The sequence below is a fragment of the Carassius carassius genome, chromosome 10 (assembly GCF_963082965.1).
Source record: "Carassius carassius chromosome 10, fCarCar2.1, whole genome shotgun sequence".
Classification (NCBI taxonomy): Eukaryota; Metazoa; Chordata; class Actinopteri; order Cypriniformes; family Cyprinidae; genus Carassius; species Carassius carassius.
This window is the reverse complement of record NC_081764.1, coordinates 5,690,752-5,707,920: the sequence shown is the minus strand read 5'-3', so window position 1 is coordinate 5,707,920 and position 17,169 is coordinate 5,690,752. Positions and strand designations below refer to the sequence as shown.

Here is a 17,169-nt window from a genome sequence, read left to right as displayed (position 1 = left end):
AAGATACATTTAATATATACATTTAGTTACTATGACTTTTATATTGTATTTAGAATATTACATCTGTTGCATTATATTGTGTAACACATTAGGTCAATATGAAAGCAACTATTAGCTGCATTTAAAAATAATTAAATAAATGCTAAAATACATGTTTAGCTGCATGGTGCATGTTTTAAAATGGCTTCCACAGTGTTAAAATAATAATAATAAGAAAACCTATCTGCTTTGACATGAACAGACTCATTTACACATTTTCAAAAATTTGAGGTAAACTTGTCACACCAGAATCGCCCAGGCAGGCAGGTTAATCATATGTTGTATGATTATTGATGCATGGAGAAAGCAGATAATAATAATAATAATAATTGTAAAAGAGTGAGTGCTGAAGTAAAGAAAATCAAATGATGAGGCCTCATAAATGGTGTCTTGGTAAATATATAAGAGACATATGAGGTGTCTGTAAACCATGTATTTTACTGAGCTACTCAATTCCTTAGGCATTGTTAGTCAATAACTGCACTGCTTAATCCGTTCGTTTTCTAGGAAAATGCTTTAAATATGTTGCTTTGAGCAAGTTTTTAGACAGGTGAGAACTTGTCTTTTCTCTCCTGCTGCATCATCCACCCCTGTTTCTCACGGGAGAAAACAGGTTATTATTTGAGCCCTGTAGACTTGGAAGTCTTCAACAGTGGATGTGTCACTGGAGCGAACAGTCAGTCAGTTTATTGCAAACAAGAAAGAAGTGGTCAGACATAACAAACATGTTTCAGCGGACCTGTCGACTGGAAATCAGTGTACCCACACAAATTGTGCATGTCGTTGGTACAGATCTTAAGGTGATTGTGGACCGGTAGGTAACGTGACAATATTATAATCCGTTGTTTTCCTTCACTGTGTTATTAAAAAATTGCATATTGCATGAATTGAGGAACTGTATAGCTGTAGCCAAGCCCACATTGTAAATACAATGGAGCTGTTTTTAGAATAAGCATAAAAGATACAAATTGTGTGCTGACGGTAAATATTAAATGCATTTATTTTTATTGAAAACTTTAATTGTAATTTTCATATCATATTCTAGAAAACAAAGTGCCTATAGTTACTTTAAAAGTAACCCTCAACTGTGTTTAAAATGTTTGATTAATTTATCTTTGGATTAAACTGAACTCATATAAAAAAAAAACATTTAAATTATATTAGGGGTATATTTTATTTATTTACTTATTGAAAGCATTGTGTAAAAAAACTAGAGCTGAAACAACGAATCGATTTAATCGATAAAAATCGATTATTAAAATAGTTGTCAACTAATTTAGTCATCGATTCGTTGCTAAATAACTTTTATTTGCCGTAAGCGGCTCATTTCGTGCATATTTCAAATCTGCGGTGACCAAAGTGTGGCAGTAATGAGCCACCGGAGGTTTTACTCAGCCAGTACAGCAGGAGAAGTAGCGAATAGCCAATAGCTGGCCTCGTTTTATGTCACGTGCTTCCCGAACAGCGTCTCTGCAGCATTTAGCGGGATGTGGGAGACTGGGAGTACTTTACTTTGAGCCTTCAAAAAAGAAGAGTAACCTGTAAACTCTGCACTACTGAACTGTTTAAGGGGACGTTCACATATCGCGTCTTTTGCGCGCTCAAGTTCGTTATTTCCAACACCGCACCGCGTCGAGTTAAAAACATCTCAACTTTTCAGAATGCTGCAAGCGCATCGCGGGTCATGTGACAAGAACTAACCAATCAGCTTCATCCTTTCCCGTAACAACGTTAAAAGCTCAGTCAAGATGAAAGGAACAGCTGATCATAGTTGTATGTGGATTTCCATTTTGAAATAAATTTAGTAGCAGAGCTACTGCAAGCGATTTTTTGAGCTGCAAATCCATTTATCCTTTGCTGAAATTTCCGCGTCTTCAAGGAGAGAGCACGTCACGGTTGCTTAGCAAAGGCAGACGCCTCAGGGGCGCTTCTGCCCGAGCGCTTTGGAAAGAAGGAGAAAGCGGTGCACCTAGCGTTTTCTACGCGTTTTTAGGCGCGATATGTGAACGGCCCCTAAAACTTTTATTTGTGCAGATTCTCCAGTACAATGTTGTTTGCAAATGTTTAGTCGTAAAAGCTGATAACATTGCTTTTTAACAGTTAACATTTAAAGCTTTACAAACATGTTCTGTGATCAGTTTGTAGTTTACCAGTTCAAAATTCAGTCGTGCAGCCTAATTATGACTGAATGAGAGAGGTAAATTTTTAAAGATATTTGAAATGCACTTTTTTTCTAAGTATTCACTGCTCTTTTTCACACAGCAGGTTTTTTGTGTGTGACTGTCCAATTTTTTTTTCTGGACAACCTTCTGATGGATTTTACTTTAAATTGTGATTTCCATTCAGGTTTCATGCCATTGGCACTTTATTCGAAGGATTGTTTACAATTTCACAGCAAAAGCTATAAAGCTGTTTCCCAGTAAATAATAAAATACAATGCACTGCAATTTTATTCTGTTTTATCCTTATTCTTCGTGAAAATATGTTCTGAAAGATTCCTTAATAAGCTTCGTTCGGGATGTTAAACTACTTTAGGAGCTCTAAGGACTGCCATGGTGAAAACATTATTTTAAATCTCCTTGTGAAATTTGCTGGAGTATGGGTCAGTGTTCTGATTGCAGAAGAGTTCGACAAAGGATTACTAACACAATAAAACAACTCCAGGTATATTTTTGATTAGGATATGACAATGCAAAATGGTTAAAATCTCTTAAAAATCTATGCTGAAGGATAAAGACCATTTATTAATAATTTACTTGGGGGAAAAAATGGAAAAAACTAAAATATAAGTACATAAACCGATTAATCGATTAATCGTAAAAATAATCGACAGATTAATCGATTATCAAAATAATCGTTAGTTGCAGCCCTAAAAAAAACGAACAATAAAAATGCATGTTTTATTTCAAAATTTGTATCGACTACATTTTGCCATGATACTAAAAATTCTAAAAACAAAAACAGCAAAGATCAGTGCTAATTAATATTAGTCTAACTTAAATATTAAGTAAATAATATAAAAGGGAAAGGGAAAAAAGATCATGCAATTAATGGACAGGGGTGTAATATTAACTCCACAGACTATAAAACAGATTATAAAATGTGGCTTCTAATCTAGACAACAAACCAATAACCTTAGCATTTAAATCCCCAATAGCACAGAAATAATTGAAATGACTCTTAATACAATTAAGTGTACTCACTAACAAATCTGAATTATAATTTAAATGGGTGAAAAATAATGACTTCTCCAGAACAAGTTCTCCAGAACAAAATATGTGCAGCCTTCACACGGTGCACCATTATTGAAAAATATATTAAAATCACAATTAAATAGGTTTTTATAAGTTTATTCAAAGCCATCCCTTAAAAACAACGTAGCCTACTGTCTTCGTATTTGCATCACGTGCTTGCAAATTGTAAACGGTTTATTATCCTGAGGCAACACGGCGCAATCGTGGGACAAATGGGCGTTAACAGCGCCCTCTAGCGTCAGTCGCTCTGCCTCGCACTGAGCTGTGGGCGTTTCCAGTCAGCTGAAGTCTTGCCACTTGGCCACTTGCCCCTAAACATCCATCCACCTGCATTCGGTCAACCACGGCGACATCTCAAGTACATAAAGGGGTTAAAGGGAATTGTCACTTTGAAAGGAAGACGCATCTTTACAAATCATGGTGCCCCGACGATCATTTACCATTGACACTGAGAAAACGACAAGGACGACATATGTGCTCGGAACGGAGTTGACGGTGAATTTAAACAGGTGGGCGAATGTATTTTTCATGTAACTTACTATGTGAGTGGAATCATACGAATATTAGAACGTTGTTTTATATTATAAGGGCAACCACACGGGATGCGTTCTTGTGTTTGTAAACAGCGCGACGGAGCTCAAGGGAATTAAACACAGCGGTCGATTTTAATAGCGCGAAAGACCTATTTAAAGGGACGTTTCGCCCAAAAACGAAAGTTCCTTTATAATTTAACGTTAACTTACTCGCTCTGTTGTTGCTTCAGAACCCGTTTGACGGTTTCCTTCCGTGGAAAACAAAAGGATACGTTAGAGAGGATTGTTAGGATCTGACAGACTGAGTCTCTATTCGCTTTCGTTGTAACTTAACGTATATGATTGAATGGTGACCAAAACTGTCATAATGTAATAAAATGTATGTTTGCATGCTACAACATTCCTGCTAGTTAACGTTAGTTGTCTAATATGATTTATATTTTATTCAACGTTGTTTGTGATCAGTGTCAAATTGACCAATCATGTAACGACCAAGCATGTTACTGTCTGACCACTGAGTTTAATTTAGATCAAAGGAACATATTTAAGGGATTCATTTCAAAATGAATATTATTATTTTAACAAGCACTTCATTACAGACTCTGGGAACCCAAACAGTCAGTCTAAACATAATGTCACTTGAATGGGTGTTGTATACACCGATCAGATGATATGAATGTAATGCAGTTTTGTAAACATGATTTATAACTAAAATCGTCTATTGTTTGTAAAGTTTCTAAACAATTCATTGGCGACATCTTTCTTGAATGAACTGAGTTTTCAATATTTGCTGTTTGTCATGATTGATCTGTTTGTTCTGCATCGCTGAATATTTGGTGGGAGAATTCAGGGGGCATTAATGACTGAAGAATTTCTTCTTTCAGTTCCAAAGGCGGATGAATGCAGTTGTTGTGCTGCAACATTATTTAAATTCATCACTGAACTCGTCTCAATGCTTCTGTTTATAACAGCCACTGTCGACAATTGTATTTGATGTTTTCCAAACCTCCTAATAGCTCTTTTCTTTGGGTTTTTAAAATACTTTTTAAAAAAATATATTATTATTAACCCACAGTGAAATAGACAATCCCCCAGCAATGTCATCATAACTAGCGCATGTTGTCTTAGAAGACCGAATTGAATCCTAAACCTATCATAAATAACCCACTAACTAATGCAGTAGTTGTGACACTTGTGTTGGTGACATGCCATCAGTGGTGTGACATGCTAGAACTAATCATCTAAATCCATTTTAAATTACTTCTTTAAAATTAATGTCAGAAAATTGTGGATTTCTTCACAGAACTTCATTTTTAACATCAGCATTAAATTCTCTAAGAAACACATTGTAGATTCATAACTTTGAGCATGAAGCTGCCAAATCAAACTGTCAACTTTGTTACCTTTGGGTTTACAATTTTAGTACATTTTTAATCCAGTGGTGGCGAAGCTGATTTTCAGCATCATTACTTTAGTCTTAATTGTCACATTCATTCAGAAATCATTTTGTATTATTATGCATGTTCAGATGTAGAAAATCAGATGTACTGCTTTATATTTTTGTGGAAAAGAAAGGTCAAAAGAAAAGCATTTATTTAAAATGTATATATTTTGTTAATGTCTTAATTGTCACTTTTTATCAGTTTAATCGATCCCTCCTGAATAAAAATAAACAAATGATGGACTCTAAATATTTCAATATGTTTGTTTTAATCAGTTGGGTTTGATATGGTGCAATACAGTTCTTTTCTGTAATATCCTACAGAGAAATAGATAAATTCCTAATGTGTCTGTGGATGTGTGTGTTCTCTACAGGTGTGCCCCACCGGAGTCCAAATTCTTCTCGATAAAATGCAGCCCAAACGTGTATTACAAGATCACTCCCCAAGCCAAGGACAAGAACACCGTTCCGTACCCCCTCACCCCAAACTCTGTCCTCATCATAACCATGGACGCAATCAGCAAGACTGCCAACGACAGCAAGGTACCTACAGTACATCCAATCACCTTTGTCCTAAAAAAAAATCTTCATCATTAAGAGCAAACACTGAAAAAATCTGTGGACTTTTCCGCATTTGGAGGAAAATTCTTTGGAATGGATTTAAACAAGATAAAATGTTTGAAACTGAGCCAGAAATACTAGACTCTAGTATGAGAAAGCATCAAACTAGCAGAGATATTTAAAAGAAGGATGTGATGGGGGAGTTTATTGTGCCAGATTCCACTTGGGTATATTTCTCGATGTTTGACCAACCTTAGCATGAACGCAGATAATAGTCCTTTAGAAAATAAACCGAATTGAAAGGAATCAAGAGCTGCAGACAGGAAACTGCTTGTCTCGTCAGCCTTGTTCCTCCTGATGCACACGATGTGGTTGACCCTGTTACTAGTCTATTTTAATGCAATCATTACAGTACAGTGATGAATCACTCTAGTAATAAAAAGAGCCACATTAATTGTGACAATGATCCACATAATGCTTGTTTCCATCTGATGCGTTTCAGCTATCTGTGAGGTTCTATGGAGAGAAAACTGAGGCTCTTGGGGATGCCCTGCTGCATCTAACAGCTGTTGGTACGTCTCAGACATTTTCATTCTGAGACATACGCCTGTGTTTATGAATAATGCTTATGTAAACCGTGTCTGTGCTGTAACTGTAAACATCCTCGTGCTGGTGGGACTGTGAAGAAACAAGCGAGCCTCATGATGTCTCTGTTCTGTTGCAGAGATATCTCTGGACGTAGATGCTGACCGAGATGGCGTTGTCGAGAAGAACAATCCAAACAAGGTGAGCTTTGTTCAGTAGCATCATTATTAGGGAGATTTGTTTTTGGCTCATTGATGCAGGTTTGGAGATGGTGCTGAATCTGATCCAATGAATTCGTTTAGATGAATTCGAAGTCTTCGAGATGATATTCATTGTTCAATTTGTTTGCTTTTTGCACCCTCATCAAAGAAGATATTTTGAAAAATGTCTGTGTTTTCTTTTTTTGCCAAGTCAATCGGGTATGGAAGCCTGTGTCTGCTGTGGAATAAAAAATTGTGACACTTTATCTCATAATTCAGACTTTTTTTTCTTGCATGTCTGAGTAATACCTAACAGTTGACTTTTTTCATATTTGAGAGATATAAACTTGCAATTGCAAGGAAAAAAGTCAAAACTCAGAATTGCAAGAAAAAAGGCAGAATTGCAAAATATAACTCTGAATTCTGAAATGTAAACGCAGAATTGCAAAATATTAGTCAGAATTTAGAGAAAAAACTTGCAATTAAATATATATATTTTTTTATGTGGCAGAAACCGGCTCCATAATAGGATCCAATGTCTTTTGAACCCCGCTGACTTTCAAAGTATTTCTTCTATATTCCAACAGCATAGTGCTATAGTAGATATTGAAGATTTTATTTGAAGAATGTGTGATGGTAGTTGATTTTGGCTCTAGGGATCGTGGAAGTGGGGTCCAAATGGCCACGGTGCAATTCTGCTGGTCAACTGTGACTCAGAGACTTCTTACAAGAAGACACTGGACAGTGACAATGATGAGATCCGCAAAGTCTCGGGTGAGTCTGGGCAGGTCTGGTGTCAGATATGGGATGCCACAGACATTTGTTAAGTGTAAACAGACTTTGTACTAAAGTGTGTTGTACTTAATCAGCATTTTTAAGCACCATAGGCACGCAAAATCATACTTCCTTATTATTCATTCATTATTAATCTTGTTTGGACAGAATGCATTGCAAGTCCAGTAAAACTTAGTTTTTACCTTTACAGTTCTAATAAATATACATAAAAAAAAATAGATCCATAAAAAATATAATTAAATGTACATTTTCACCCAATTTTGTATTTTTATGTGCATATTCAACTGTTAGCTTAGTTAACATCTAACTCTGCTCTTCAAATGCCAGGCCGTGGAAAGGAAGTTTTTATTTTTTTTTAATTGCAGATTTGCAGGACATGTCCAAAATGATCCTGCGCACCAACGGTCCAGCTGAACTTCCTGAAGGCTATAGACTGACCATGCACATCTCACAGAGCACTTCAGAGAACGTGAGAGTCTTTAGACCTCGCACAAAAGGAAAGAAAGTCGATGGTTGGAGTGAGTGAATAATATATTTTATATAATATACAATAAAAAAATTTCAGTATACATTTTTGAAGAACAAAGCATTTTGGAGCTTGTATAGTGTTTACTATGAACTTTTTTTTTTTTTTTTTTGTAACTTGGTTTGCTTATATAAAAGTTATTTCAGTTAAATTTATTTATATGGTACACAATTAGGTAGAAGCAAAAACTGATGCATCATAAAGGAACATCAGTATTTTACTGAATGGGTCCTCTTTCTTTCTTACCAGAGCATAAACTCCTGAAGTTGTTCTTGAAAGATTATATCATGGTGGTGGGAACGGACATGCTGACACAGGAAGTGCCCAATCTAGGAGGCAAAACTGAACAGGAATTCTTTGTTGAGGGTCTTCGCTTCCCTGATAAAGACTTTGATGGGCTCATCACCATCAACCTCAGTCTACTAGAGCCCTGTGGCAAGGTTAGTCTGAGCTGATCTCTCATGATAACATTCTGTGCTTTTATGCAATGCAAGAACTTCTGTAGTCTGTAATAAGTTACACTATAACACCCTTCTCTAAAATGAACCTCTAAATACTAAACATTTGTTATTATTTTATTAAAGGATTTCCCTGAAACTCCAGTCTTTACAGATAAAGTGGTATTTCATATTTCTCCCTGGATCATGACCCCAAATACGCTCAAACCTGTGGAGGTGTACGTGTGCAGGTGATTCAGTCCAAGCTTTCTTTAACCCTTCATATATCATATAACAAAATGCGATTTCCAGAGATGAATACAGATTTTCCTTTTTATAGGTTTTTTTTTTTTTTACTACTCACTCTTTCAGTCATGGGGAATACTGACTGTTTTGTCTTTCTTGCAGCACAGATGATAACTACTCATTCCTGAAGAGCATAAGGAACCTGGTGGAAAAATGTGGCTACAAACTGAAAATATGCCATAAGTACATGAACCGAGGTGACCGCTGGATGCAGGTCAGTGAAATCTGCATAGGCTGATGTATTGTTAACTAGACAAGCATGTCAGGTGACTGTCATATGAGATGAGTAATTCCTACTGACTCGCACTCACTCTCTTTCCACAGGATGAGCTTGAGTTTGGTTACATTGACTCTCCCCATCATCACTTCCCTGTTGTACTGGACTCTCCTCGTGATGGAGCTCTTCAGGATTTCCCCTACGACTCCATTCTGGTGAGTGAGATGAATAAATGCACCCAAATTCACCCAAAATGCTCATGCTATTCCAGGCCAACACTGGCATCAAATTTTGAGCATGCACTAATCTAAAGATCTAAATAATCTAAAACATTGTGTCACAGGGGCCAGACTTTGGGTACGTGACACGGTATGCTTTAAATGAGGAGGTGAGCAGTCTGGACTCCTTTGGTAACCTGGAAGTAAGTCCACCAGTCACAGTGAACGGGAAAAGTTACCCACTTGGCAGAATCATCATTGGGGTGGCGTTCCCTACGTATGTACCACAACTCGACTCCCCTAACAGTAACCAGAACTAAAACACTGACGTTATATACTTTGACTTCATATTGTTCCAAACAAATATATGTCGATTCGAATAAACAAACTAATACCTGAAAGATCCATCAATAATTTTTGTGTTTAATTTGAAGTGCAACACATGGCCGCAACATGACCAAAGTCGTCCAGGACTTCCTGTGGGCACAGAAGGTTCAAGAGCCAATAGCACTGTACTCTGATTGGCTGTTTGTGGGTCATGTGGATGAGTTTATGACCTTTGTTCCAGCCCCTGACCGAAAGGTAAACCGATATGCTCAGAATACTACAATACGCTACCAGTCAAAAGATTGTAATAATAAAGAATCTCTTATGCTCACCAAGGCTGCATACATTTATTTCAAAATACATTAAGAATAGTACGTTTTTAAATGCCAGTACTTTATTCTGAACATAGCCAATATCCAAAACAGTGCTAACTTTAATGGTTGGATTGTTCAGAAATTCAGGTTGCTGCTTGCTAGCCCTGACGCTGGATACAAAGTTTTCAAAAGCTTACAAATCAATGGGAATGGAAAAGCAGAAATGTTTCCGGGTAAACACTCACTACTTTTCTCTTTCCAAAAAGTTTACCATCCGCCACAGCTAACAGATTTGCCTGAACAGGTTTGCCAGAGGCCATCTCTGTAAATGAGATCCTGAGTGACAAAAAGCTACAGGCTGAAAACCGATATGTGCAGGTCAGTGAAATACACAACATTCACAAATACTGTACCCCGTTAACACATGGCATTAAGATGTGCTTTGTGTCCAAACAGTACCTAGATATATTTGCAGCCAGATTTGACAGATTATGGGAAAGAATAATGCTGGCATCTTCTAACTTTTCACTCAGAACTGTATTGACTGGAACAGGGACGTGCTGAAGAAAGAGCTGGGGTTGGACGATGAGGACATCATTGATTTGCCCATCCTGTTTAAAGTGTTAGAAGAGGAAACGAGGGCTGTGGCTTATTATCCCGACATGGTACATTATCAAGAACTAACTGAAAGTCCACTCACACTTGAACTATTTGATTTTTCTTGTAATTGAAAATTAAAGTGTCACATGATACTTCAGAAATCATTCTAATATGCTATTTGCTGCTCAAGAAACATTTATTGCTATTATCAGTCTTGAAAACAGTGCATACCTTAAATGTAAAGTATCATTAACCTATCCTCTTATATTCTACAATCAGGCATATTCAGCTTCTTGAGGAATCTGCTATTATGTTTTTTCCATCTAATTGACCTTTTGTTTTGATGCATTACCTGCATTTACCTACAGGTGAACATGATCGTGTTGGGGGATCAGCTGGGCATCCCAAAACCGTTTGGGCCGAAGGTGAATGGCAGGTGTGCTCTGGAGACAGAGGTGTGTTCTCTTCTGGAGCCTCTGGGCCTCAAATGTACCTTCATTGATGACTTTGCCCCATACCACAAACTGCTGGGCGAAGTTCACTGCGGTTCCAATGTTCTTCGAGAGCAGTCACCTTTCAAATGGTGGAACCTAGAGCTGTGAGAGAAAGAGACTAGACCAAGTCTCTTTAAGTGATGCCCTATTAAGTCTTTACAGTAGTTAATTCTGGCAATAAACAATACATAGAGTAAAATACTAACTGGATAATTAATCTAAAAATGGAAACATTCTCATGATTTACTCACCCTCTTGCTGTCAAGCTCCGAAACCGAATGAGAAATCATTCATATCACTGTGTACTGTTCGGTATTCATACAACAGCTCTCTATGAGGAGCAGACAGAAGTGCTTGTTCACTGATGAATGCCTTTTGTTGCACCCACACGTTGAGATTTGAGAGCTGCTGATTTTCAGTAAATGCAACTTGAACGAGAGCAGATCATGCACTTATGAAACAACATGAGTGTGAGCAGACAACAGTTTTTAGTACTTTGTAAAATTCTTATAACTTTCCTCTGATAACCAGGGCTTGTTTTAGCAGTATAATTCCTCCTCTGGCTGTAGTGGTGTTGCTTCAGGATTTCTAAAAAAAAAAGAATTAAGGGCTTACACAATTATACATAATACTTTGAAAAGTGGTTCAAAATAATGTTAAACTGTTGTTTTATTGTCTTTTTCTAACAAAAAGTTTACAAAGTCTTTCTTAACTGTGAACCATGAATGTTAATTCTGTGTTGCCTTACTTCTAATGACTGAGAATTTGATTTAAGAACTGGGAATCTGTGATTTACTGTCTTGGGTGTACATTTTTCCATAATGTCCATTTCAGCAATAAATAAACATTTAATTACCCCTCTGATTTTTATTAAATTTATTACGCAATTTATTTTGTTTTATTACAAAAAAAGGGAGAAAATGTTGTATTTACAGTGAAACATTTCATAAAGTAGCACAATAAGCACTTGTAAGGAACAACAATCACTTGCAGAAAGCAGTCAGTGTTTGTTTGGAATGAGTTAGGCTTTAACATGTGCAAACACATAAAGTACAGTCGACCAATCAGCAGAGACCTAGGACTCTGACACAGTGAACGTATGGATTCAGCCAGCCAAAAATATTTCTTCCTTACAATTAACTGTTCTAGAAGTATCACCCCTGGAAGCACCCAAGCAACCAAAAATTTCTCAAATTCTACTGTACCTCTTCAAACATAAATACCAAGGTATTTTCATGTTTTTGAACATGAAACTGTGTCATGTTTCTTCTATGATGGTAATACCATGGTATTCTTTGAAATGTGCATCATATACACTAAATACCATCGTATTTTAAGGAACTATAAAGTGACTAAAATGTCTGCAAACATAGACATTTCATCATTAAATGAATAAAACGTGTATTTGGGTTTGAAAACAAAATAAAATGCCTAACATTTGCTATTAAACAAAGCATCTGATGAGTATTCCCTAATCCACATCCACTATCACATGTGTCTGCAGTTTTACATTCATATTGTTCACATACAATATAAGCTAAAACATCTTCAGGACTTCAATATATCTGATTTGAGAGACACAGCACAGCTAGCTTTAAAACATGAAACTACAAACATGACACTATTACATTAGTGCACAGATTACACACAGACAGCTGTGGCCTTACAAAAATATGTTGATCAGTAAAACAGCATAATCTTAATAATATTTAAAAAGTATACAGCATATCACACCTGATCTATTAATCAAATTATGGGATGCAGAAATGGCTTGGGTGCTCGATGCCAGATAGAGAACTATGCTGAAGAACAACATTTAACATTTACCTATACTCATTTTCAACATTACATTATGACAAAAAACAGAACCACACATAGATGTGTATTACAGTGCATGATGGGTTTATGTTGAACCTCATTTGTTTTTCTTAAAGATGTCGTAAGCAGTGACAGCTTCCCATCCCATTACTAAAAGATCTACTCACCACAGTGAGCCTCAATAAATAAATAAATATGACAAAACCCAATCCCACTGAATGAGAGCTACTGTTAAAAAAAAAAAAGAAAAGAAAGAAAGAAAGCAGCCTATGATAAGGCCATAATCATGTGTAATTCATTGCCAGCTGGCAGCTCTTTTCTGTTCTTCTAGACGTGTACCAGCCTTCAGCACAAGCCAGGCAGGTTTGCTATTTTGTCTACAGACCAACAGCCACATGATAGAAGATAAAGGGCTTGAGTCCTTCTGATGCACACTTGCCCGACTGTGCGCCGCAGGGCTGGAACTAGCAGTTCGATCCCATTCACATCTGTGTCTCTACAGGAACAGGAGTGTCCGCTGCAGAGGGCAGCTTATGAAAATGCTGAAAATAGCATATAATGAATGATTAAAAAGAATAAGATTTATACAAATGCATATACTGTATATACAGTTCAACAGTTTGGGGTTGGTAAGACTGTTTAATGTTTTTGGAAAGTCTCTCCCTCTCACCAAGGCTGCATTTCTTTAAAACAAAAATACAGTAAAAGCAGTCAACATTGAAATGTTTATACTTTTATTACTATTTTAATAAGCAATTTATTTTTGTGATGAAATTCAAAGCTGAATTTTCCGCATGGTTACTCCAGTCTTCAGTGTCACACAATCCTTCAGAATCCTTCTAATATGATTTGCTGCTCAAGAAGCATTTCTTACTATTATCAATGTTGAAAACAGCTGTGTTGCTTAATATGTTTGTGAAAACCGTGATACTTTTTAAGGATTCTTTACTGTCACCTTTGATCCTTGCTGAATAGAAATATCAGTTTCATTCTTAAATGTCTTACTGACCCCAAACTTTTGATTTGTAATGTAATTTTCTGAATGCCATGCTAAATTACAAATATCAGTACAAATACCTTAACAAAAATCATAAAGGGATTAAATTAGGTCTTTAAGAGGTATAACAATGCAACTATAATCAAATGATATGCCCAATATCACATCAAAACAGATAAAATCCACTTTTTGCTGTTCCTAACCTGTTGATGGACATCCATGAAGTCATCTACAGCCTACTGGACAGCTAGCAGTTCTGTGCAGAAAAACGACATTAGATCTGATATTCAAGAGCAATTATACAGCTACAGAGAGAAACAGTCATGCTATGACTTTAAAGGGTAAATATCGAACATATTATCAGTTTAGTTATTTGCTTAAATCCACTTATAACATTAGTGAAGGTTCATAATCATCTTCCAACCTTTATACGGGACGTTTTTATTCTGCTCTGCCTGTAGGACTATAAAAATGGCTTTTTTTATGACAGGCATGTTCTTATGGCAAGCACATTTCTTACCGAGTGTTGTCTCTCTGTTTTTGGACGAGGTTCAGATTGCTGTCGAAAGGGACCTATAGTGAAACAAGATTAAAAAAAAAAGACAAAATTCAAATGAAAACTGAAAATATAAAAACTAAATCTAATTCAAAATATTAAAAAATACTTAAGCAGTATATCAATAACAATAAAATAACACAGGCTCTATTGTGGGCCTTAATTTCATCATGTAAATTCCCTTAGTATTATTGAGACAATATTTGCTCATAATACACAGCTGCAAAAAATTTCTTTTATGGTTAATTATGGTTGCTACAGGTTAAAAACAGATCTCCAATTATTTCCGATTTATTTTAGCTCACTTCTGATTGAAATAATAGAAGTAAAATAAGCACAGTAGGAAAGTTGTTGGTCTGTCAGTGGTGTATTTTGTTTGTGATTCATCATATCTCATATAATCTTTTTGCTTCTGTTACCTATCAGGAAACATATCATTTACATTATTCATTTGGTATATGTCTTTATCTCTGGGAATCAAACACATGACCTTGGCATTGTCGACAATCACACTCTACTGTACTGTTTGAGCTAATGGGATGCTAATGCTAATGATGAAGCTACAGTACAGGGTTGTAGAATAAGCAATATTTGTCTTATACAGGCTTAAAGGATTAGTTCACTGTCAGAATAAATATTTCCTGATCTTTTACTCACTCCCATGTCATCCAAGATATTCATGTCTTTCTTTCTTCAGTCGCAAATAAATTTCGGTTTTTGAGGAAAACATTCCTGGATTTTTCTCCATATAATGGACTTCAATGGTGGCCAATGGGCTGAAGGTTCGAATTGCAATTTCAGTGCAGCTTCAAAGGTCTCTGCATGATCCCAGCCGGGGAATAAGAGTCTTGTATAGCGAAATGATCAGCCATTTTTATTCTGGAAGTGAACTAATCCTTTAAGATGGGTAAATTGCATAATATTCATGATGAGCACAACATATTTCTGGCCTCCTCGATGGAGCATTTTACACGCACAAAAATTGAACAGTCAAACACATAAATTATCATTATGTAATAAATATTTGCTTGGGTTGTTGGGAGGTGAAATGTTTGTTCCGTCTCACCCGGTGAGCTGCTCTGACAAGCAGTACCAGAGCCGTCTTCCAACCATACACCGCTGTATGTGAACGAATCTCGTTTGTGAGGCGTACCGGCTGAAGACACACTCTCCTGTGTTCCAGAAAAATGAAAAACATATGCAAACAACAGAACCATTCAGTCTTGCCAAATTATACAGGTGTATTGATACTTCTGTACAGACAATTAAATGCAAATTCCATTACGCATGTATGCATTTGCCTGTGAATAGAATGGGTGTTTAAATAAAGGTGTTTTTTTCTGCCTGTCAGTTTGTATGAATTTTATCCAGTGACAACAATTTGATCACAATGTAGTGATCTTTTAAGTAAAGAATGAGTCATGCATTGATCAATGATGAGTCAGGTGTTTGTGACCACACCAGTCCGGTGTCGTAGTCCTCCGTCACTTCATGTTCCTGCTCGTTCTCTTCCACCACGCTTGTGAAGCTACTGGCATTGGACGAGGAGCGAGACAGATCCTGAGACTCTGGGATGGAGGGAGCTCGACAGCACAGGGCCGAACTACAAACACACACACGCATATGCACATATAAGAGATCAAATCAACCTGAAAGTCTAGACATTTCTTCAAAACTTGTTTTGTAACTTATTAATGTCTTGAAAGGGCTGAGGGTAAGTAAATGTGTCATTTTGGGGGAGTGAACCACTCCTTTAACCTTTAATCACCATTAAATACATTTGGTCAAAGAGTTGGATGCATGTTCTTTTTGATTTAATATTGTTGGTGAGGTATACTGTATTTGATTCACTTTTGAATTCAAACACATTTAGATTACTGTAATCACACATTAGCTGCACATAAAAGGTGAAAAAAAAAAGCTGCTCACTTTTTTTTACCTTTGCACCTGGAAACTACCCACTTTAGACGGATTTATTTGCACTAGCTGCTCTGTCCATGTGATTAAAGGGTGTTGTTTGGGATGTATTTTGATAATGGAATACGTTATGATAGCACTAGACATATTCATGTTCAGTGATTGCTGATGTAACTTCTCAACACATTCATAGAGGTTCAAAGTAGTTGTATTCAGAGTTGGGGAAAGTTACTTTAAAAAGTAATGCATTACAATATTGCTTTACTCCATAAAAAACTAACTAATTATGCTACTTTTTTTCTTTTTATGGAAATTAATGCGTTACATTACTTTTGCATTACTTTTTAAATCTGGACAGGGCTTGATTGTTTGTTTTTAAAAATAAAAGTTCTGTTTTGGGCAAATATAAAAGCCTTTTCACACCAAAAGTGAAATGAATAGTCCTCAGGCTGAAGGGAAAGTAAATTTACATCTATACAGTAGAATGCAGAAGAAATTTCAACACACTTCAGCTATAAAAAAAAGACATACAAATGTTTTTCTAGAGTAATTTTTGCTTAGTACGGTTGAACTGGATCATCCAAGGTCAGAAGTAAAAAGATGATGAAGGTTAATAGAATGGGATTAAATACATAAAAGATATTTGTGTTGTTTAACATTTCATTATTGCAGGTTTGAGTCATTCTGAGTTGCATTATTTATATTAATTTTGAGGAATACTGAATCTGTGTTTTTTGTGAGTGAGATGAATTAATGCATATATATATTTCTTTTAGAACTACAGTAACAGATTTCTCTCAACATGGGGACAGGAGAGATGTCAGTCTATAAATTGGGAAAAAAAAGTAACTTGCGTTGCTTATTTGAAAAAGTAACTCAGATATTATCTTGTTACTTTACTAGCTACTTGAAAGAAGTAATATGATTACGTAACTCGCGTTACTTGTAATGCGTTACCCCCAACACTGTTTGTATTACTAATGACTCATTGACAAACTAGTAATGTTTAAACTCAAATATAATAAAGCAAATAT

General features: G+C 36.1%; 2 protein-coding genes across 9 annotated transcripts in view; one reads left to right on the top strand and one right to left on the bottom strand.

Moving 5' to 3' along the window:
• The first annotated feature begins 675 nt into the window (after positions 1–675).
• LOC132151616 (protein-arginine deiminase type-2-like) lies at positions 676–11,705 on the top strand. 2 transcript variants are annotated; one of them, XM_059559838.1, is made up of 16 exons: positions 676–853; positions 5,642–5,810; positions 6,331–6,400; positions 6,553–6,614; positions 7,270–7,387; positions 7,774–7,926; positions 8,184–8,374; positions 8,519–8,622; positions 8,780–8,891; positions 9,002–9,109; positions 9,238–9,389; positions 9,547–9,694; positions 9,893–9,986; positions 10,058–10,131; positions 10,287–10,418; positions 10,722–11,705. In XM_059559838.1, exons 1-16 carry the CDS (start codon positions 696–698, stop codon positions 10,953–10,955), a joined length of 2,079 nt encoding a protein of 692 aa, XP_059415821.1. In that variant the 5' UTR covers positions 676–695; the 3' UTR covers positions 10,956–11,705. The 2 variants fall into 2 exon arrangements, with proteins under 2 accessions (XP_059415821.1, XP_059415822.1); XM_059559839.1 differs by lacking the exon at positions 676–853 and adding an exon at positions 3,642–3,802.
• Positions 11,706–12,917: 1,212 nt separating this feature from the next.
• LOC132151614 (rap1 GTPase-activating protein 1-like) overlaps positions 12,918–17,169 on the bottom strand; it is an 85,664-nt gene continuing 81,412 nt past the window's right edge. For all 7 annotated transcript variants that reach the window (XM_059559835.1, XM_059559836.1, XM_059559831.1 and 4 more), the window contains 5 exons: positions 15,680–15,821; positions 15,285–15,390; positions 14,183–14,235; positions 13,866–13,918; positions 12,918–13,207 (listed from right to left, as the gene is read on the bottom strand). In XM_059559835.1, the coding sequence (XP_059415818.1) occupies positions 13,910–13,918; positions 14,183–14,235; positions 15,285–15,390; positions 15,680–15,821 (310 nt within the window). In that variant the 3' untranslated portion in view covers positions 12,918–13,207; positions 13,866–13,909. The remainder of the gene's footprint in view (positions 13,208–13,865; positions 13,919–14,182; positions 14,236–15,284; positions 15,391–15,679; positions 15,822–17,169) is intronic.

What these genes read in the sequence shown, in the direction of transcription:
- LOC132151616 (XM_059559838.1), top strand. Translation starts at nt 696, where the DNA reads ATGTGTCACTGGAGCGAACAGTCAGTCAGTTTATTGCAAACAAGAAAG. An exon ending in TCCCCTACGACTCCATTCTG is followed by an intron (nt 9,110 to 9,237) that starts GTGAGTGAGATG and finishes ATTGTGTCACAG; the next exon opens with GGGCCAGACTTTGGGTACGT. An exon ending in TGGCTTATTATCCCGACATG is followed by an intron (nt 10,419 to 10,721) that starts GTACATTATCAA and finishes ATTTACCTACAG; the next exon opens with GTGAACATGATCGTGTTGGG.